Source organism: Apodemus sylvaticus, chromosome 15 (genome assembly GCF_947179515.1).
Source record: "Apodemus sylvaticus chromosome 15, mApoSyl1.1, whole genome shotgun sequence".
In the NCBI taxonomy this organism is placed as follows: domain Eukaryota; kingdom Metazoa; phylum Chordata; class Mammalia; order Rodentia; family Muridae; genus Apodemus; species Apodemus sylvaticus.
This window is the reverse complement of record NC_067486.1, coordinates 4,299,620-4,321,469: the sequence shown is the minus strand read 5'-3', so window position 1 is coordinate 4,321,469 and position 21,850 is coordinate 4,299,620. Positions and strand designations below refer to the sequence as shown.

General features: G+C 42.8%; 1 protein-coding gene across 5 annotated transcripts in view; it reads left to right on the top strand.

Annotated features, from left to right (window-relative positions):
* Nucleotides 1-21,850, top strand: part of Morc3 (MORC family CW-type zinc finger 3) — a 41,994-nt gene that overhangs the window by 10,964 nt on the left and 9,180 nt on the right. For 2 of the 5 annotated variants that reach the window (XM_052157929.1, XM_052157933.1), the window contains exons 3-13: nt 1,234-1,366; nt 2,187-2,401; nt 4,116-4,263; nt 6,198-6,345; nt 9,709-9,837; nt 10,393-10,512; nt 12,073-12,170; nt 16,310-16,414; nt 18,839-18,961; nt 19,066-19,140; nt 21,203-21,257. In XM_052157929.1, the coding sequence (XP_052013889.1) occupies nt 1,234-1,366; nt 2,187-2,401; nt 4,116-4,263; nt 6,198-6,345; nt 9,709-9,837; nt 10,393-10,512; nt 12,073-12,170; nt 16,310-16,414; nt 18,839-18,961; nt 19,066-19,140; nt 21,203-21,257 (1,349 nt within the window). Of the gene's footprint in view, nt 1-1,233; nt 1,367-1,999; nt 2,096-2,186; nt 2,402-2,421; nt 3,042-3,736; nt 3,830-4,108; nt 4,264-6,197; nt 6,346-9,708; nt 9,838-10,392; nt 10,513-12,072; nt 12,171-16,309; nt 16,415-18,838; nt 18,962-19,065; nt 19,141-21,202; nt 21,258-21,850 lie in introns of those variants that run through there. The other 3 variants (XM_052157930.1, XM_052157932.1, XM_052157931.1) reach the window with 3 other exon arrangements.

The window sequence follows — 21,850 nt, the reverse complement described above, 5'->3', positions numbered from 1 at the left end:
TTCAGGCAATTTTAAATTTTCTTCTCCCAAATCTACCATCATTCTCCTATTTCTTTGTCTTTGATGGCAGCCGGGCAGAGATACCCATGCCTAACAATGGTGTTCTTTATGGTATTACCAACTTTAAGTTTCTTTCTTTTTTTCAACTGATTTATTTTTTATTTTATGTGCACTACTGTTTTGCCTGTGCCAATGTCTCTGAGAGAGTGTTGGATACTCAGGAACTGGAGTTAGAGACAGTTGTGAGCTGCCAGGTGGATGCTGGGAATTGAACCTGGGTCCTCTGGAAGAGCATCTAATGCTCTTGCCCGCCAAGCCTTCTCTCCTGCCCACAACTTAAATTCTTACTGAAATACTACTTTTTATCTTTTCTGATTAAAAAAAAGATTAATTGTTGGAAAAGATTAACTATAAGTTAATTTACAATTTAATTTATTTCTAATAAATATTTCAAAGTACATTTCAATTAAGGGCTATTCAAATGGATCTTGATTCAGTCACAAGTTGATTTTATTACTGATAACAGTTACATTTTTTCTTTTTTTAAAATTTATTTATTTTATGTACATGAGTGCACTGTTGATGTCTTCAGACATACCAGAAGATCCCACTACAGATGGTTGTGAGCCACCATGTGGTTGCTGGGAATTGAACTCAGAACCTCTGAAAGAGGAGTAGATGCTCTTAACTGCTGAGCCAACTCTAGCCTTTTTTCATTTTTTGATATATTCTTTTATGCCTGTTTGGAGAGAAATGGGTGTTTAAACAAGGATGTTAATGCTATTTGTTAGATGAGAAGTGCGCAGTGATAGGGTCATAAAGCTGGAAGGACCTGACAAGGATCAGGGATGTTTGTAGGAGGTGGAGCTGTGCGCCTGGCTCAGAGGAAAGTGATACTGCCTTTTCTTTTCTTTATCAGGGTCAGCTGGGAGAGCTGTCTGACACTCAGTTCTCACTTTCCCTTCAGGATAGACAGGCTGGATGTAGTCACAGTTGTGAGTGAGTGTGGGTTTCACACTTGCGTGTGGTGGCTGCCAGTCTTTTTTCCTAGGAAATGAAGGGCCAGAGAGAGCTAAGAGGATGCAGGCAATGAAGGCAGTTCATTCTTGTTTTCAAACTTTAGGAATTCCTAACAATTAGAGCTTTTAAAGTGATAATACTGTTCTGGGGCTTGTTTCTAATTACAGAGTCATTAAGTACAGACTTAGAATTTCTCAAATCCCTGTCTTCCAGATAATGCTTATGATCCTGATGTGAACGCTAAACAGATCTGGATTGATAAAACAGTAATTAATGACCATATATGCTTGACATTCACTGATAATGGCAATGGAATGACAGCAGATAAGTTACATAAAATGCTCAGGTAAAAATGTGTTACAGTTTGGGGAGTGATGGTGTCTGTCTTGAAAATTGTCATGTGTCATGCAAAATACCATTTCATAGCCTTAAGTTTGTCTTTAAAACATGAAATGCTATGCCTAGCGTGGTTAGGTCTTCTATTATTGTCTTCAGCTAGATTGTGTATACCATTTCATATCCCCACCATGCTCAGCATCCTAACCCATACCTGCCTTACCTAAAATTCCAGCAGTCCCTTGGAACTGTATAACAGCTATTTTTACTTGGTACAAATTGGGCTTAACTTGTGTTTCTAATGGAATTTACTATTAGAGATGAAGAGTTGTCTTTAAAAAGACAGAGAGACTGAAGAGGCATAAAGAGGTCAAGAGTGTCTGCAATGGGTACTGAAGTATACAGCAGAGTGAAGGGAAAATCTAGATGCAGAAGCCTTCAGTTGTCTCCTAAATGTTTCTTATACTGCCAAATAGTCAAATGGACCCCATCTCTACATGCCACACAGTTTTGTGTAGAACATGAGAATTGTTCAGATTGAGAGGAAATGGTACTTACGTCTACCTCAAGTAATAACCCAGACGTTTAGCCAGACGTTCCAGGTGCTGAGCTGGTGGAAGTGCCTGAAATGCATTCCTTTCAGAGATGTGAAAAGACATCAAGGGAGGTCACAGTAATGTGCCCAAGACCACACTCCCAGGATGGGTGGAGTCACCATTTTAACCAGGCTTTTTACTTGGTACTACACTTATTAAATTTATTAAATTTTAATACTGAATTTTTAAAAATGAAAGAATATGAATGTTTATTGTTTAACTCTTTGCTTTTAGCTTTGGCTTCAGTGACAAAGTCACCATGAATGGTCATGTCCCAGTTGGATTATACGGGAATGGCTTCAAGTCAGGTTCTATGCGACTGGGCAAAGATGCAATGGTTTTTACCAAAAATGGAGAAACCATGAGTGTGGGCTTCTTGTCTCAGACCTACCTGGAAGTCATAAAGGCGGAGCATGTTGTTGTCCCAATTGTGACGTTCAACAAACACCATATCCTTTTGATTTTGAAATGAATGCTGCAGAGAAACAAAAAAATGGAACATTGTTTTTTATGTCCTTCAGTTCTTGTCTTGCCCTGTTTTCTCTTGTTTTAGAAAGGGCTCCTTCATGTTACTCAGGCTTGCCTCCAGACTACTGACTTTCCACCCCATCCAGCCAAGAGCTGGGACTAAGAGCGTACAACACCACACTCAAACTTTTAAAATGATTAATTTATATGTATAGGGTTTTGTCTGCATGTGTGCATTTGTGGTGTCTTCAGAGATCAAAGGTGTTGGCTCCCCAGGTTCTACACACAGGTGCCATGACATTTGGAGGTCAGAGGATAACTTTTAGGAGTCAGTTCTCTCCCCTACCATGTGGGTCCCAGGGATTGAACTCAGGCCTTCAGGCTGGATGCCCAGCAGATTTTACCCGCTGAGCCATATTGCAGCTACCAACTACTTTGATACAACAGAGCACAAAAGTTCCAATTTCTTTGAATCCTTGACAACCTTTCTTTCCTTTTTCTTTTTGAGATAGAGTCTCAATATCTAGCCCTGTAGCCTCACCTGGCCTAGAACTTGCTACATAGACCAAGATGGTCTCTGCCTCCCAGATGTCCTCTGCCTTCCGAGTATTGGAATTAAGGGTGTGTACCACCACTCCTAGCTTCCCTTGGCTGTGAGCTGCCATGTGGGTGCTAGGAATCACACGTCCTCTAAAGAGCAGCAAGTGCTCTTAACCACTGAACTAACTCCCCAGTCCCCCAAATCTTGGAGGGTTTTGTTTGTTTTTTCTTTTTTAAATCATATATATTCTAAATCTTGTCTGTATATATATACTTCCTTTACTCTGTGCCTAAAGTCTAGGGTTTGTTCTTCTTTCTTTCCTGGAAATGTACAATGGAAATCTTTAACATAATATGGTTCTGGCTGTGGGTGGTATTATGTTGTTGTTGTTGTTGTTGTTACTATTATCATTATCACCATCATTATTATTATTATTAGTTGGTCTCACTAGGTAGCCCTGTCTGGTCTTAAAATCAGAGATTACCTGCCTCTCCCTCTCCCTCTCCCTCCTGAGTGCTGGGTGCTACCGTGCCTAGCTGTGTTACTTTTTTTCCAGGGCTGGAGATGAAGTCTGTAGTAGAGTACTTACTAGTCTGTTGCATTTGAGGACCTGAGCTTGATTTGCAGTACCACAGAACAGAGACTTAACTCCATAGGCCTCCTTTTTCTCAGACTTGGTTTCAGCCTGTAGTGGAATGTGGCAAGCCTTAGTGTCTTATGCAGTGGGGATTACAAGTGTGGGCCACTGTGCTTACTGTACATTTCTTTATTTCAGGCTTATTGTGGATTAATAAAAAGGACAATGTTGGCCTATCTCAAGTTTTCGTAGTAACACTAAAAAGCAAAATGACTTTAGAAACTCGTTGAGGTAATAGCACTGAGTTATCTAGAAGTAATGCATTTGCTCCCTTCCCCATTTTACAGGTTGAGGTAAGGTTGCCTTAAACTCATAATTCCTCCTCCTTCAGCTGGGGTGCAGGTGTCTCCCCATAACATGTTCATTCCTCATCTTTCCTTTTGTTCATTAGAATGTATGTTGCTGTTTTAAGACTTAAAAATATTTAGGAATTGGTTTCTATTGAAGTTATTAAAGTTGATTTCTGTATTACAATTGTGTAAAACTTGTTGATTTCAATCTTTAACTAAGGACATACGTCAGATGATTAATTTAACAGAATCAAAAGCAAGCCTAGCAGCAATTCTGGAACATTCTCTGTTTTCTACGGAACAGAAATTACTGGCAGAACTCGATGCTATCATTGGTAAGAAGGGGACAAGAATCATCATTTGGAATCTTAGAAGGTAAATGGAGACCTGTTGGTAGTTGACCATTTGGGAAGTGAAGTCCATGTATAGTATGGTTGATTGCATTCTGTTTAACCCTTATTATACAGAGTAGAAATGAATGCAAAAAGCATTCGTTGGCATACTTACTTAGTGATTTGTTTTTTTCTAACATTTTATTGATCCCACTTTGACTTCAAAGAGTCACTTTCAAATTGCTCTAATATTTCTTAGTCCTGTCATTGAGTTTCCAGTAGCACTGTATAGTAGTATTCCGTTCCTAGTTCAAACCAAAGAAACCTACCTGAGGGAAAAACCAAAGAAACCTGAGGGAAAAAAATGGATGAAATACTAGCTGCTCTCGCTGCCGGGAATTAGGTCGCGTGAGCTACCGATCCAGTGAATACTCTAGTGAGAGTTTGCCTTGCTAACCCGTGATGGCTCTTAAGTCTGAGATGGCTCAGTGGGTAAAGCCAAGCTTGCAGCCACGCCTGATAACGTGAGTTCAAGCCCTGCCTCAGATCCTTGTGAATCTCCTCCCCCCCCCTCTTTCCCTCCCCCCCCTCTCTCTCCCTCTCTTCCATACACACTAAATAAATTAATAAATAAGTAAAATAGTTAAAACTAAAATTAGTAATTCTCTGTCTTTGGGAATAATCTTTTGCAATTAAGAGCTTTAAAATAGTCAGCGGTGGTGGCGCATGCCTTTAATCCCAGCACTCTTGAGAGGCAGAGGCAGGCGGATTTCTGAGTTTGAGGCCAGCCTGGTCTACAGAGTGAGTCCCACGACAGCCAGGGCTACACAGAGAAACCTTGTCTTTAAAAAAAAAAAAAAGAGCTTTAAAATAATATGAATAATTGTGAGACACCTATAATTCATTGAACCATAGAATTAAAGCAGTGATAGCATTAAAACTAAAGCATTTAGAGTTCTGTTTTCTGACCTCCTCGTTCTTTTTGCTTGCATTTGCCTTCTTGTCTCTCCTCCTGGTGATTTTCCTTTCTTGTCCGTCAAACTGTTCTGCTTTTGCAGTAACTGGTCACCTGTGTGCTTTCCAGCTCTCCTTAGCCTTTGTCAGTTTTGTCTAGGTATTAATCGTGCCAGGGTGCTTCCCTGGTGCAGTACAGTGCAGGCACCGACCAGCTCAGCCCAGAAGCCGCAGTGCTGGGGCCACACACTTTTGTGCTGTGAGTCTCTAGTCCTGGCACCCTCTGACCTTGACCATTGCTTGATCTTAAGGTTTCAAAAGATAATTCCAGATGTGAAACTCCTGGGATCCATGCTGTGTTTCCAGGCCTTTGTGTATATCAGTACAGTAGAGTGCTGTTCATCACACTGACATTCCATTGTGAGTTCAGCTCCACTGTTTTCCATCTCGCCTGTAAAGAGCATGTGCAGTGTATAGCCTGACACTGCTAGAGACACTGCTGTGTGCCGGGCAGCAACAGCGGTGCATGCCTTTACATTAATCCCAGCACTCGGAGGTAGAGGCAAGCAAATCTCTTGAGGCCAACTTGGTCTACAGGGTGAGTTTCAGAATAGCCAGGGCTACAGAGAAACCCTGTCTCAAAAAACAAAAAAAACAAAAGACATTGCTGTAAACCTTGCTGCAGGTGTCTCTTGGGAATGCCCAGGAGTCGTAGTTTCTAGGTAATGTGGTGGCTGTATTGTTAGGCACTGAGAACTTGGCAGACTGCAGAGGCACTGCACCATTTTATGATGTAGGTAGGCATGGATGTTGATACGAATGATGTCATTTTCCTGGATCTTCATGAGGGCTTTTTATGTGGTGTTGATGGTTTTATTCTTGCCTTTTGACCCCTTGTCTATGGTTTGCTTGCACATCTATCCACCCACCTATCCATCCATCCATTCATTTCTCTACCACTTTATATTTGCTTATTTTTCTTGATGTGAAATTAAATTTTCTTTTCTAATCTTTTTCTTACAGTTACAAAAATGCAACAGAATTTGATTTTGAAAAGGATAAATATGACATCAGAATTCCTGAGGATTTAGATGACACTGCAGGGAGGAAAGGGTACAAGAAACAAGAAAGAATGGACCAGATTGCCCCTGAGAGTGACTATTCCTTAAGGGTATGTTATTCAGCTGCTGTTGGAAATGAGCTCTCGGGAGTCCGAGAGCTGTTAACAGACTTGGGCTGTCCACTGGGCTGTAAAGCCTCTTGTGGTCTCTGATGGGAGGTATGTCACCCATGAGTCAGCATTCTAAGCTCATTGCTGTTTGATTTGTAAGAAAATGTTAACTGTAGTAGGTGGGTTGGTCTGCAGCTCAGATGGTGGAGTGCTTTCTACCACATGAACTGGACATGGTGATACTTGCTGGTAATCCTAGAATAGGGGTGTTGGGTGGAGGCCAAAGAGTCCAGAATTCAAGGTCAACCTCGCCTACATAGAGAGTTTGAGGGTAGCTTGGGTTGTATGAGATCCAAAGAGCAGGGAGGGAGAGAACCTTGTTTTTATTGTTTGGTTTTTGTTTTTTTTTTTTTGAGACAGGGTTTCTCTGTAGCCCTGGCTGTACTGGAACTCACCCTGTAGACCAGGCTGGCTAGAACTCAGAGATCCACCTGCCTCTGCCTCCCAAATGCTGGGATTAAAGGCGTGCACCACCACTGCCCTGCAAAGATTTATTTATTTATGTATTATATGTAAGTACACTGTAGCTGCCTTCAGACACTCCAGAAGAGGGCGTCTGATCTCATTATGGATGGTTGTGAGCCACCATGTGGTTGCTGGGATTTGAACTCCAGACCCTTGGAAAAGCAGTTGGTGCTTTTAACTGCTGAGTCATTTCTCCAGCTCCTTGTTTTAATTCTGAAGACATCAGTTCTTATGGCACTTTTGCATTTCCAATCTGCACTTAGTTTATTTGTACTGACCAATAAGTACATCTTACAGTGACCACATTCGGTGCTTTAAAATTACAGTGTTCTAGGATACACACCTGATTATCCTTGATTTGTCTAAAGCTAGATAATGTATAGTAATAACATTTTGTAGTAAGTATCTCTTGATTTAGAAATAGGTTATGTTTATAAAATAAAGTGTATTCGTTGTCTCCCAGCAGACAAGGATAAGCAGATGGGTTTATTTTTGGCTTCAGTTCTAAGGCATGTGTAATAGGAGGAAGGACAGCTGGTAGTCAGTCACATTGTGTCCTCAGAGGGCACAGAATGAGGACTGAGTCTTTCCTCAGCTAATTTTCTCCTTTTTATGTAGCTTGGGACCCCAACCCAGGGAATGATGTCACCCACTTTCAGTATGGGTCTCTCCAATATAACTAACCCAGTGGAGAGAATCCCTCACAGACATCCCTGGAGATTGTATCAGGTGATCTTCAGTCATGCTCAGTTGACTGTGAACATAACGTACAAGTTTGTTAGTGCAACTTGTTCTAAGGTCTGAGTAATTACAAGAGCAGCTGTATATTATTTCTTATCACATCCTGTTACAAGGATAGGTCACTATTGCTAGTCATGCCACTCAGGTGTGAGCAGGTCCCAGGTGTGAGAATAGACAGTGACAGCGCAACACAAAGCGTGATGCAATGTTTTCCAAGACCATGGGTGAGTTTTAGAAAGGACATCATACCTTGGAATCAGGAGCCAGGGCAAAAGAAAAAGATGTTCAGATTTGTTTTTCTACTGAGTCTTTGATTCATCTGAATTATTCAGCACATTTCATTCAGAGATTTCTCATCATAATGGGAGACAGAAGAGCATGCCAGTGTGTGATATTGGTCAGTTCTCTCAAGTGATCTTTCTTTCCCTGAGATAGGGTCTTCCTGTGTAGCCTAGACTTGCTTACATCTCAGTCCTCCTGTCTCGGCTTCTGGTTACTGGGGCCACAGGCATGTTGCAACATAATATGCCTGGCTACATACAGTTGCCCATGGTAAAAGAAGACAAGCAGGGCATGGAGAGGCACATCGTATTTTCAGCACTTTGGACAGCTCAGGCAAGAAAGGCTTGAGGGAGGCTAGCCTCTGCTACCAAGTGAGAACCTGTTTCAAAATTTCCTTCCCAAAAACAAATGAAAAAACATACTCTGAGCCACGTATATTAACACAGTTCTGTGACCTGTGACCCAGCACTTGAGGTCACCAGAAAAGGGTGTCAGATCTCATTACAGATGGTTGTGAGCCACCATGTGGTTGAACTTAGGATCTTTGGAAAAGCAGTCAGTGCTCTTAACCGCTGAGCCATCTCTCCTGCCCGCAAGGTTGTTTTACCACTGCACAGGAATAAGTTAAAGCCAGACTTTCCAAGGAAAAAACCTTACCCACCTTATAACAGCCTCTTGTTTGAATTTGAAATTGCTTGTTAGTTCTTGCCTAATAAATTGCTTGCTTGTCTTCAGATTCTAAACTTTGACACCCAGTCCCAAGAGCTGTGGCTGTGGTCTCAGAGCCGTGAGAGCTGGTCTGTGACACACTTGCTCTTTAGCTCCTCCGCACGGCATTAGTGATGCGCTGCTTCCCGCTGATTGTCCAGTTCCTCTGCGGGGTGTGTAGGGTCTGTGCTGGTGATGAGCTTGTTAATACGAGCCATCAGTTTCTTGCCAGGCTCCTACGAACATTTTGTAAAAACTTTAAATAATATACAGGGTACTTCACCGTGGGCCTAGTGTCATTGAGTGTCCAGTCGTGGGACAATGGAGCAGACAAATGAAGCAAAACAAAGACTTAGCCAGCTTTACCCAGAGCCTCAGACAGTTTATATTCTGAGGGCTAAAAAGGTTGTGAGTAAAGTTGTTGTGAGTTCAGGTTGTGTACAATTGAAATAAGAAGCTGCACAGGGCAGCAGCATGTCTTTCCGTAGAGACATGCATGTAAGGGGCAGTGTAAACTTAGCTCTACTGCAGCACTGCAGCCGGGGAGTTCCCAGTGTAGGAGCACAAAAACGCGTTCCAAGAGCAAGTCCGTGTTTTCAGGAAACTGAGTCGCAGCACTCTTGTTTTCTTGAGTTCTCACAAGTACTCAGAGGTCTCCTCGCGTGGCTCTGTTCCTGAGCTCTGCTCCAGCAATTGAGTTTATTTTCATACTTTTTTGAGACAAGGAGACCCTCCCTGTGCTTCAGCCGAGTGCTAGAGTAGGTGTGGTGGTGAGCGTGCGCCTGAGTTGCTTACCTGGGGGGGAGGAGGGAAAGCCGCTGCCGACAGCTGTGTGTAACTTTTAGGTAGGTCGGGCTATTTTGAGAAACTGCCTGAAATCTTTCTAAAAACCAGAATAAATATTATAATTTTGTGTTGTTATTACTTGCATCCTAAATCCAGGGCCTAATACCATGTTTACCTCTGAACTATGTCCCCATCTCTGTGGACTGCACTATTAAGGTGTTTGTTATGAAAGGATGTACTTTTTAAATTAAAATCTGAGTAATGTTGAACAAACTTGTGAATAGTTGTTATAAAGGGCGGATTTGATCTGTTTGCTTGCAGGCTTACTGCAGTATTTTATACCTGAAACCAAGAATGCAGATCATCATTCGCGGACAGAAAGTGAAGACACAGCTCGTTTCAAAGAGCCTTGCCTACATTGAGCGTGATGTTTACCGACCTAAGTTTTTAGTATCCTTTACTTAATATGGAAACATTGGAAAACATTCAATGTCACTTGATATTTCCTTTTTATTCTTATAACGTTTTTTAAAATTTCGCTTGTGTGTGTGTAGCTGAGAGGACAGCTTGCAGGAGTCCTTTCACCATGTGAGTCCCAGGGATTAAACTCAGTTTGACAACACTACTGGCCAGCATCTTTCTCCTCTGACCCGTCTTACCATCCCTCTCTCATAGAGCTCCAGTCTCCAGATTGCTTTTTACATATACTTCAAGTGTGATTCTGAACACTGGCTAATTCCAAGTCCTTTTTTAAAGATTTATTTATTTTTATTTTCTGTGTGTTTTGCCTTTATATGTATCTGTACCATTTGGGTACCTGGTGCCCAAGGAGAGCAGTAGAGTCTGTCAGATCCTGTTGGACTGAGATGGTTGTGAGCTGAGAATCAAATTGGGTCCAATATAAGATCATCTAGCCCCTGTATAGTGGGATTTATTAGTAATATAGACAGGGTCACTGTAAGGAAATGAACTGTTGTATTCAGAATTTTCCTTAATATTTTTAAGACTAGAACAGTGAGAATTACTTTTGGATTCAACTGCAGAAATAAAGATCACTATGGGATAATGATGTATCACAGAAATAGGCTCATCAAGGCTTATGAAAAAGTAGGATGTCAGTTAAAGGTAAGATTTATATTTGAAATGTTTTTAGCAGCAGGTAGTGTATTAGATCAGAAGTCGTTTTGGTGTGTTTTTTTTCTTTTTTGGAGGTGGGAAGGGATGTTTGTTTTTTGAGACAGGATCTCTTTATATAGCCCTGGCTCTGCTGGAAATCACTATGTATCTTAGAGTGGTTTTGAACTCAAGGAGATAGATCTACTGACCTTTGCCTCCTTTTTTTTTTTTTTTTTTTTTGGTTTTGGTTTTTTGGATTTGGTTTTTTTGAGACAGGGTTTCGCTGTGTAGCCCTGGCTGTCCTGGAACTCACTTTGTAGGCCAGGCTGGCCTCAAACTCAGAAATCCGCCTGCCTCTGCCTCCCAGAGTGTTGGGATTACAGGCGCACGCCACCACTGCCTGGCTGACCTTTGCGTCCTAAATGCTGATATTAAAGGTGTGCCATCACCCCTGGGTAGGTGTTAGTCTTTTAAAAGCAGCATTAGCTGGTATTTGACTGCATTTGTTTCTCATTTGATTCCCAGTAGTCTGTCCTACAAGAAGAGATAGAGAACTTTATCTTATAGGTTTGGAAATTGGGACTCATAAGTATGCAGTTTGCTCAAGAATTAGTGGGAAGTGTAGTTCTCAGGCACAGAAGTTCATCAGTGTTTTTGTTAGTGCTTACAAAACTAGCCTGAAAACTAGTGCCTAATAGATTAGAACTGCCCCCACCCTCCCGCCTAAGGCCTCAGGTTGGCAGGCTTGGTAGCAGGAGCCTATTCTCTGACCTGTCTTTCTGGTCCTAGAAATTACTACTGCCCTTTAGGGTAACTTTCACTGTTGGAATGTTTTTTAGGTTGTTAGTCATAACCTACCATGTGGTTTGTTCTGTATATGTTAGAGTTTCTGTATTTTCCAGATACTGGATACAAGGTTTGTTGTTTGGTATATGAAGCACTTTAGTGAGTTCCTGTCTCCTCCTTGCACAGGGCCCACATTAGTCTGTGTGCCCTTCTGCTTTAGGGTGCACTGCCAAGGAGAGCGCATGTTAGAGAGTTTAGGGCTAGCTGTGTTCTCTTTCTTTTTCCCCAAATGTTTTGGTTTTCATTTTCTTTCATATTCTAAGTTCCTCATAGCATGTCTTATGAGTTGTGCATAGTACGGCGGTGTGACTTTGTTTAGACTGTGGTGTGAGGAGAGGACTCCGACTGCAGCTCCAAGCGTCCTTTGTTGTGCTGGCTAGAGGTGGCAGGGTGAGCACTGCTGCTTCTCAGCACAGCAGGACTGTTCACATGGGGTGGCTGACTGTGACTCCATTACAGTGGATGTTCCCTTCTCTTGTGTCAGTTTACACACTTCTCAGCTCGACACATGTGGAATGGATTTGGATTTTAAATAAGTCAATTCCTCATATATTTAGGAATTGACTTATTTAAAAGAAGAAATCTAAGCACTTACCCGGAAGTTTGATGGGAATCATGTAAGATAAAGCGTAGCACCGTAAGATGATGATGTGAATCTTTGTTGAAGGTATAGCAAGCATCGTGCTTGATGTCTAAAATGTTATTTCATTATATACATTTCAGGCAAACAACATGGGTGTTGGAGTGGTTGGAATTATAGAATGTAATTTCCTTAAGCCAACTCATAATAAGCAAGATTTTGACTACACTAATGAGTACAGGTATGTTGCCCACTAAGTCACTAATGCTCTGAAGAAATGTGTTAATAAGATGACTAGAACAGTCATCCCTCCATCCCTTCCCGCAGGGGACGTCTTTGAGATGGGCTCTTGTGTAGCATAGACCGGCTTTGACCCAGCTATATAGTCTATGTTGCCTTGAGCTTCTGAGCATCTTGCCTCCACCTCCCAAGTGCTGTGATTACAGGTGCACCCCAGCACCGTGCAGGCAGGGGTTTGCTCTGCTGTGGCTCATGAGGAATATATCACATTGGGAAACCAGAATTGTATTCTTCTGCTCATGGTGAGATACATGACAACTGGTGAGATGGAAGAAGTCTGCAGTTACCTTTTCTGGACAAGCCACTCGCTGCTCTAAAGTTTTATAGTGTAGAGCTTCACTCCTTTTTAGTTTGTATTAAAGAGTCTCTTTTTTTAAAGTATGTATTATATGTATGTGTCTAAGTGTTGGTCTACTTCGCATATGTGAATGTGGATGTCCAGGAAAGGTGTTGGATCCCCTGCAGCTGAAGTTTCAGGAGGTTGTAAGACATGTGATTTGGTGCCAGGAACTGAACAGACATCACCTGCAAGAGCAATAAATTATAAGTTCTCTTAAGTTGCAAACCATCACCTCAGCCCCATAGAGTTTCTTTCTGGATTTTTTTATTGCTATAATAAGACACTATGACCAAGGCAACTTATAAAAGAAAGCATTTAACTTGGGGCTCATATGTCAGAGGTGAGATATGACCATCACCAGTAGGAGCATGGTGGCAGGTAGGCGTGGCACTGGGACAGTAGCTGAAAGTTTACATCTTTGTCTACATGTGCAAGCCAGAGAGAAAGCTGAGAAATGGTGTGAGCTTCTGACGTCTCAGAGCCCACTCATAGTGACACACCTCCTCCAAGGCCACACTTTCTAATTCTTTCTCAATAGTTTCACCAGCATGGGGACCAAGTATTTAAATATAGGAGCCTATGGGGTCTATTCTCATTCAGACTGCCTTCCCATAGTCCACATAGGGACATGGCTATAATGCGGAATACGTTCAGTCCAACTTCAAGAATCCTCAGTCTTTCACACAACACAATTCAAAAGTCCAAAGTTCTCTTGTGAGACTCAAGGCAGTCTCTTAACTGTAACCCCTGTAACATAAAACAGTGAGTTACATACTTCCAAAAATGCTTGGAATAGACATTATTATTATTATTATTATTCCAAAAGCAAGGAATGAGGACAGTAAGGAAATGCTGGACCCGAAGAGGACCAGAACCGATCCAGACAGACTCAGCCCTGCAGCTCCGTATCTGATGTAAAAGGCTGAGATGGCTCTCCTGTCTGTTTTGTGATTGGTTTTGAAACAGAGTCTTTGTAATCCCTCCTGTCCTGGAGCTTATAGATCAGGGTGGCCTTGAACTCACAGATACACAGTGGCCTTGAACTCACAGATACACAGTGGCCTTGAACTCACAGATACACAGGTTGGTTGTTTTGTTTTCTGTTTATTTTGAGCATCTGTGAAGTCAGAGAGTAAGCTGGGAGTCAGTTGTCACCTTCGGGTCCTCTGACTGCAGATAAACACCTGGGCTTTCTGAGTCGTGTTGGAGGCCTCCTGGGTAGTTTCACTAATGAAAAATAATTACCAATTGAAGGACATATGGAACAGTTTATAAAGGCACGTGAGCATCATTCCTAATGGTGATTATTGGTGGGTCTCTGAGAGCACTAGCGAATGAGAGAGTGTTCCTGAGGCAGTAGCTAGTCTAATCCCAGAAACTGAGAGGAGAAGAAGAAGGACTAGGGGCCACGCGGCTCAGTGGGTAACTTGCTTCTGCACAAGCCTGGCAGCCTGAGTTTGATCCCCAGAGCCCATGATAAAGTTGGGAACGGAAGAGAGAATTCCTCCTAAAAGTTCCTCCAACTTGAGCATTTGTATCCATGTACACATCATAATACACATATGAGAATACATAGCAAAAAGATTGAAAGGCTGAAAAGTAGCTTTTTCTAGTCAGAGCTGGGCTGTTGACTTAAGACCTATAATCCCTGTGGTGGAGGGATTCTCCTGTTCTATTCACCAAACCCTCTGGTCTGTGTACTGAGGTGTGAGACCACAGCTTAAATACTACTAATAAAGGGGGGAAATCACCTTTATGAAGTATCTATAATCTGAAAATATGAAGACCTATAACATTGTAGGTGCCAAGTAGTGGTCGCGCACGCCTTTGATCCCAGCATTTGGGAGGCAGAGGCAGGTGGATTTTTGAATTTCAGGCCAGCCCGATCTACAGAGTGAGTTCCAGGACAGCCAGGGCTATACAGAGATACCCTGTCTTGAAAAACAAACAAACAAACAAACAAACAAAAGAACATTGTAGGATAGACTTTAAACGTCAGATGTAAGTTAGTATTACTTCTTAATAGGTCTGTTTTACATTCCTGCAAGAACTTCGATCAGAACTTCAGGCTAAGACAGTCCCTGCAAAAAGAAAGCGGGTGGACTAATTTTGAATGCTCATTGTTTTTTCCCCACTTTGTAGTATTTAATCATTGTTAGATTACACTAAATGTATAAGTCTACTTTGTGTAAGGATAGACAGATGGTCTTTCATAGCCATTTATGCATCTGATGGTATGGTTTATCTCAGATTACAGTGTTGTGGGAGCATGATGATTTCTACAGAAATGCTGTCTGTGGCAGTACTAGAACTAGAGCTCAAGGGTTCTCACTCACGGGGCAGGTGTCCTACTGACACCACTAGGCAGCTAGGCAGGGATTTATACAGGACCAGAAACAGACAAAAACCAAACTCTCCAAAGTAAAAAGGGCCTGCTAGATGTGGGTACCGTGTATCCCTGATACCTGTGCAGTTTGTTAAGTAAAGCTGTATATTAATGTACATCCTCTGACCTTGTTCTCACTCTGTATTCTCAGGAGAAAGGAAGGTAGTCGTACAGTTTTCTCCAAGCAGGCGCGTGTGTGCACTCACAGGGTCGTGTTCTCTGGGGACAGGGTTTGGGAAATGAGGGCAGATGGGGTTTCCTAGCTTGTGCAAGGGATGAGCAGGGGTTCCAGCCTAACGTGGTGATGAAAAGATAGGAAGAGTCAAAAGTAATGTTAGGAAGGAAGACAAGTTGTCATTTGGCCATTAGCATGTAGTTTTATAAAAGGACTTCCTTAGGGGTCAAAATAAAACTCCAGGTCCTGAGTGGAAGTGAGTCACATGGTGAGAGTTGTCTGTAATACTCACCTGCCATACGTAAATAATCCAGTTTGGGGAGTTTTGATCTTTCTCCTCTAACTCCTCCTCCTCCTTCCTTCCTCCTCCCTTCCTTCCTTCTTATTTTCCTCTTTCTCCTTCCTTCTTTCTCTTCCTTCCTTTTTCTTTTTCTTTTTTTCTTTCTCTGTCTAGCCCTTGCTGCTCTGAAGACCATGCTGGCCTTGGAAACATGAGGATCTGCCTCTGCCTCCCAAGTGCTAGGGATAAAGGCATGTGCCACTGTTGCACAACGAAGAGCCAGTTTTTTGAAAAAGCTTTATTTTAAATTCTGATGTTGGCAGGGCATGCTGGCACATGCCATTAATCCCAGTCCTCAGGAGGTTGAGGTGTGCAGATCTCTGACTTTGGGGCTAACCTGTTCTACATAGCAAATTCTTAAATAACCAGGACTATATAGAAAGACCCGTCTGAAAACATGTAAAGTGCAGCAGCAGCCGTGACACTGCAAGTGATGAGTGAGCAGCTCTGGCTCTCAGGAGCCGGCGCCCACACGCCAGCAGAGGCCAGTGCCAGCAGAGGCCTGGCGTCCCACCCTTTCCTCTGGGGCGTCATACGTGCTAGACAAGGGCAGTGTTGGTGGCTTACAGCTCTAGGCCACTCCTTGTCTTTTCTTTTTCTGCTCACGCCTTACCTTCTAGATAAGTCTAGGGATTTAACAATGATCTTTATAGAAAAGAAAATTAGTATAAAGAAATTAGCATGCTTGAATGTTATTTACTAGCCATTCAGCTAGAGATTTTTCCATTCTGTTCACAATATTCTTTTAATCATTACTAGATTTGTTTGTTTTATCTTTACCTTTTAAAACTTGATCTTGAATGTGTATATTTTTTAATTAATATTACAATTTTTTTAAGGCTTACAATACTAGCACTAGGAGAAAAGCTGAATGATTATTGGAATGAAATGAAAGTGAAAAAAAATGCAGAATATCCTCTAAGCTTGCCAGTTGAAGACATACAGTAAGTACTGAGCACTGAATTCTGAAACACTGTCAGAGATGATGGTACTGCTGTGGCCTTCCACAGACTCAGGGATCATGCTAAAAAGTGAATCCACACATTCCAAATTAGTGAGTTGATGTCTGTTAATATCGTTTATTACCTGGTTTTGTTTTTTATGTGTTGTATGGGTGTTGGCTGCATGTGTGCTTTGTGCACTGCTACCTGTGTGCCTATTCTTGCAGAAACTAGGCAAGGGCAGTGGATGTCCTGGCACTACTGGAGAGATTGCTCAGAGGCTAGACTGTTGCAGGGCACCCATCTGACTCCCAGCACCACCCGGTGGCTCTGCAACAGTCTTAACTGCAGGCCCAGGGAATCTGAACCCTCTCCTCCCCTTCCTGTGGCACCAGACATGCAGACAAAACCCTCATTCAAATAAAGTGAAGCAATAAAATAAGAAATGAAGACTCACACAGTGTGCTGCCTGGCATGTGCTCATTAGGACACATAGTGAGTGACACGTAGCCACTGCACACTGACAGCTGTGTGAGTGAGCTCTGAGGAAAGTCCCTAGGTAGCGAGAAGCAACGATAACCAAGGTGCCGTCCGTGCCTGGGCCTTTATAAACATGAAAACTGCCAGGATTCAGAACCTTAATTAGTTTAAAAAAAGTAAATTCAGGGATCTTGGGAAACCAGGGTGGTTAGGTTAGCTTTACTTCTTGCATTGTAAACTTTAGAGTTCATTTAAGATTTTGTGTAATAATGCCTTGTTTATACAGGGTACTTCTTAAGTTTTACCCTGGGTCCACTGTTAAGCAATCATGCTTCTGAACTATAGTTCAGCTCTTGTTTTGTGTGGTTTACAAAAAAAGTCTCAGTAAGTTTACTCTGGCTCTGAACTTGAACTCGTGCCTTTGCCTCCCAAGTGCTGAGATCAAAGGCAGGTCCCCTGCCGAGCTAGCTCATAACTGTTTTAAAACTGCACTGAAAAAGTTATTCAGGAGGGAATGGAGACACAGCTTGGCCTAAAGGTGCTCTCTAGCAAACAAAACGCTGGCGTGGGGTCATGCAGGTGTAATCCCTGCTTGGGCTGGCTGCCTAGTCAGCCTTGCCTGTGTGCTGAGTGCTAAGCCAGGGAGAGCTCTGCCTCAAGGGACAGTGTAGCTTGTTGTTGAAGAAAGGCGCTGGAGGTTAACCTCTGGCCTTCATAAGCACATGGACACACACAGTATGCATGCACACAAACATACAAAGTTACTCTTGAGTCAGGTAGCAGGCAGAGACTGTAGGATGAAGAATTGAAAGCCAGCTGGGCGTGGTGACATATACCTTTGATTCCAGTATTCAGAAGGCTGAGGTAGGTGGATCTATAATTTGGAGGCCAGCCTGGTCTCCATAGCAAATTCCAGGCCAGCCACGCCTACACATAATGAGACCCTGACACAGAAATCCAAAAAAGGAGAAAAAAAAGTTTGATGGAGTCTACAGTTTAAAGCCTGTCTCAAAGAGAAAAATCTTATGTAAAATGAGTTCATAGTTTCTTACTTAAGTATATGGGTGTAGCTGCCTGCTGTGTACCTCCTGAGTGTCTGGCATCCACCTGGCTGTCAGAGCCCCGGGACTGGAGGTATAGTTGTGAGTTGCCAAAAGTGTGGTGGGACTTGTACCTGGGTCCTCTAGAGAGCAGCACGTGCTTATCCAGAGAGCTGCCCCTCTAGCTAGCGGTACATAGCTTCTTCCCAAGACAGTTTTCTCTCCTTCCCTCTCCCACTTCCCACCTCTGGTTTTCAAGACAGTGTTTCTCATGTAGCCATGGTTACCTTGGAACTTTGTCTGTAGACCAGGCTGTCCTTGAATTCAGATCTACCTGCTTCTACCTCTTGAGTGCTGGGATTAAAAGAGTACATCCTCCCCTACTCCCTAACCCCTTTAAAAGCAGGGTCTTAGTGCAGCCCTTGGTAGCCTGGAGCTACTCACAGCCTTCTGCCTACCAAGTGCTACCATTAAAGATTTTTAAATTGTTTATTCAAACTGGTATGTGACTTAACTAACCTCTTGACCCAAAACATAATCCACACATCAAATGAGATACAAGAAGAAAGGAGGAGTGGCCCCTGGTTCTGGAAAGACTCAGTGAAACAGTATTCGGCAAAACCAGAACGGGGAAGTGGGAAGGGGTGGGAGGGAGGACAGGGGAAGAGAAGGGGGCTTACGGGACTTTCGGGGAGTGGGGGGGGCTAGAAAAGGGGAAATCATTTGAAATGTAAATAAAAGAAAGTTGCCAATATTTAAAAACTTAATTTTATATTACAGTAAATGCAGTTTATTCACACAGTTTTCAGGATTGGAAATAATCAGATATATAGTTTGGAAACAACTTAGGAAATAAAGGAAATACTTCAGAGTTGATAATTCCTGTTTTGTTTTTGTTTTCTTGAAGGAAGCGTCCTGATCAGACATGGGTTCAATGTGATGCTTGTCTAAAGTGGCGAAAGTTACCAGATGGGATAGATCAGCTTCCAGAAAAATGGTATTGCTCCAATAACCCTGACCCACAGTTCAGGTACCATATAGTTGGTGGCGCCCTTTCTGGAAAGGCAGAAAGTACTGTTGGGGTGTCTGAATAGTACTTGTGATATGTTATACCTGTATGATTTTTCTGTCTAGAAATTGTGAGGTTCCAGAAGAACCTGAAGATGAGGATTTGGTGCATCCTACTTATGAGAAAACCTATAAAAAGACGTAAGTGTGTGAGTGTGGGGAAAGGGAAGCCAGGGCCGTGAGCAAGGCTTGTCCGTGGTCCTGTGTGTCCAGCACAGTTACCACCTGGGTAGCCTGGAGCTACTCACAGCCTTCTGCCTACCAAGTGCTACCATTAAAGATTTTTAAATTGTTCTATTCAAACATCTACCTGATGGCTGTCCTAGCTTCATGTACTTCACCATTTGAGTCACAGTAGGTGACCTGTGCATAGACAACTTGTGTAATGAGCTTAGTCTTGACAGAAAAGATAACGTGTATAGTAACAGAAGTTGATGAGCCTGGGCCCAGAGGTTAAAAGGCACTGGTGGTTCTCCCAGAGGACCTGTGCAGTAGCTCTCAGCTACCTGAAACTGCGTTTTCAGAGAGCTCTGAGCATGTTGTAAATGCTCCTGAATCTGTAACCTAATCAGAGTTTGTCAGTTGTTTCTGTTTACTCTGCTCCAGTTATACTAGTTGAGTTTGCTTAGGGGTGGATACCCCATGAAGATTTCTGGAGTAATGGTCTTCTAAAGACATTTCTAGTTATGTGCTTACCCGTGCTTAACGATGTTCAGGGCATAGGAAGACTTCCAATAGTGGCCACATAAAGTTATATTTAGGACCTTCCTAAGTAGACTAAGACATAATTTTTTATGTAAAAAAAAAAATTCCTAAGAATGTAACATGCAGAGACCTAAAACTAAAACCCACAAGTGAGAGACAGTGGCAGCCGTCACAGCACCTGCTGGAACTGTGTCGGCAACTGCACTGGCTTCCTGACTCTACCCCTGCCAGTGATCCAGCTGTGCCAGAGGGCATTAATGTAGTAAATCTTTTGAGGTCCTCTGGTCCTGTGGATAAACAGGAGCGGAGGTGGGATGGGTGAGATCAGGTTACTCTCATGCCCTGAACATAGAGGGCTAAGTGCCTTTTATGTACGTGTGTGTGTGTGTGTGTGTGTGTGTGTGTGTGTGTGTGTGTGTGTGTGTGTCAGTGTCACCCATTACTCATATGCGTGCCTGTATGTGTGCATGCTTACGCTCCACCCCTCTTGAGAGGATGTTACTATATATCCCTGTCTGGCCTAGAACTTGATTTTTGTAGACTAGGCTGTCCACAAACTCACAGAAATCCTCCTGCCTCTGCTTCCCAACTACTGGGATTAAAGGTGGGGACCACTGGTGGCACCTGGCTCTGCCTGGGCTTATTTTTTGAGGCAGGGTTTCTAACTCACTGCAGTTTGAGCTTTGCTGGTCTGCCAGTGAATGCCAGAGGTCCTCCATGCCCCACACACCAGTGCTGGGGTTACGTGTTGTCGTGCCCAACTTCTGCATAGATTCTGTGGTGTCTGAGCCTGGGTCCTCATGTCTACTCTGCAGCTGTCATTGGCCTGCCATTGCCCAGCTGCCCTGCTGCATTTACTCAAGCTCAGTTGCGGCTTTGAGAGTAGTGAAAGCCTTTGCTGTCCTTGTTCATGACCTGTGGCTCAGGAAGACAGGTGTTAACTAAGATTTTTTTTTTCTTTTTTAAATAAAAGGAGAGAATGTATACAGTGGGGACTACTCCGTGATGGAGCTGAAGCTACTTAGTTAACTGTAGATGTTTAAGTAATGTGCAAATGTGCAACAGATGCAGCCTTTGAAAACAGGATGTGCTGCCGGGCAGTGGGTGGTGGCGGCGCACGCCTTTAATCCCAGCACTTGGAAGGCAGAGGCAGGCAGAATTCTGAGTTCAAGGCCAGCCTGGTCTACAGAGTGAGTTCCAGGACAATCAGGGCTACACAGAGAAACTCTGTCTCGAAGAAGGGAAAAAGAAGGAAGGAAGGAAGGAAGGAAGGAAGGAAGGAAGGAAGGAAGGAAGGAAGGAAGGAAGGAAAGAAAGAAGGAAAGAAAAAGAAAGAAAGAAAGAAAGAAAGAAAGAAAGAAAGAAAGAAAGAAAGAAAGAAAGAAAGAAAGAAAGAAAGAAAGAAAGAAAAGAAAAGAAAGAAAGGAAAGAAAACAGGATTGCAATGATAAGCAGGTAAATATAAAGGTGCTCATTTTTTTTCTTTGTTTTAAAACAGCAAGGAGAAATTCAGGATCAGACAACCGGAAATACTCCCTCGAATACTCCCTCGGGTAATGAAACCTTTGATTTCATGTCTGTCTTAATTTTTAGAAGTACTTGGTTTAACTGATGCTGAATTGAAAGGAACTTGTTGAATTTGCATTCTCTTTTTTTGGTAGCCATTCTTGCTCTTTTCCCCAAGTCTTCTAGCCCAACAGCTTCTTAGACTGTTGAGCTAATGTTTGTTGGGGTTTTGCTGAGGTAAGACAGCTCTAAGAATCCTATCAGAAACTCGCACGTGAAAACAGCTACGTGTGTGGAGCACACAACCATGAGTGGAGCGCACAGCTGTGAGTAGGGCGTGCTCAGGAGAGCAAACGTGCCCTTACCTTAGTCCTGTGGGTTAACTTTCTTTAAGGGTGTGGTTCCTAAGAGGTTGACTTCACTCCGTGGTTGCTCTACCGTCTGTCTGTGGGCAGCTAGGATTCAGTGTGGGTTTTCATACACTGATTTGTTCAGCACTAGGGAGTCTAACAGGAATCCCGAGGTAGAGGCCAGGCTGCTGTAAGCTGTGGTAGGATGGGTAGGATTCTTTGGCTGAGTGTGACTGTCTTGGGCAGGAAGTTTTGTTCTGCCTGGGGATATATAGGCTTATTTATAATTG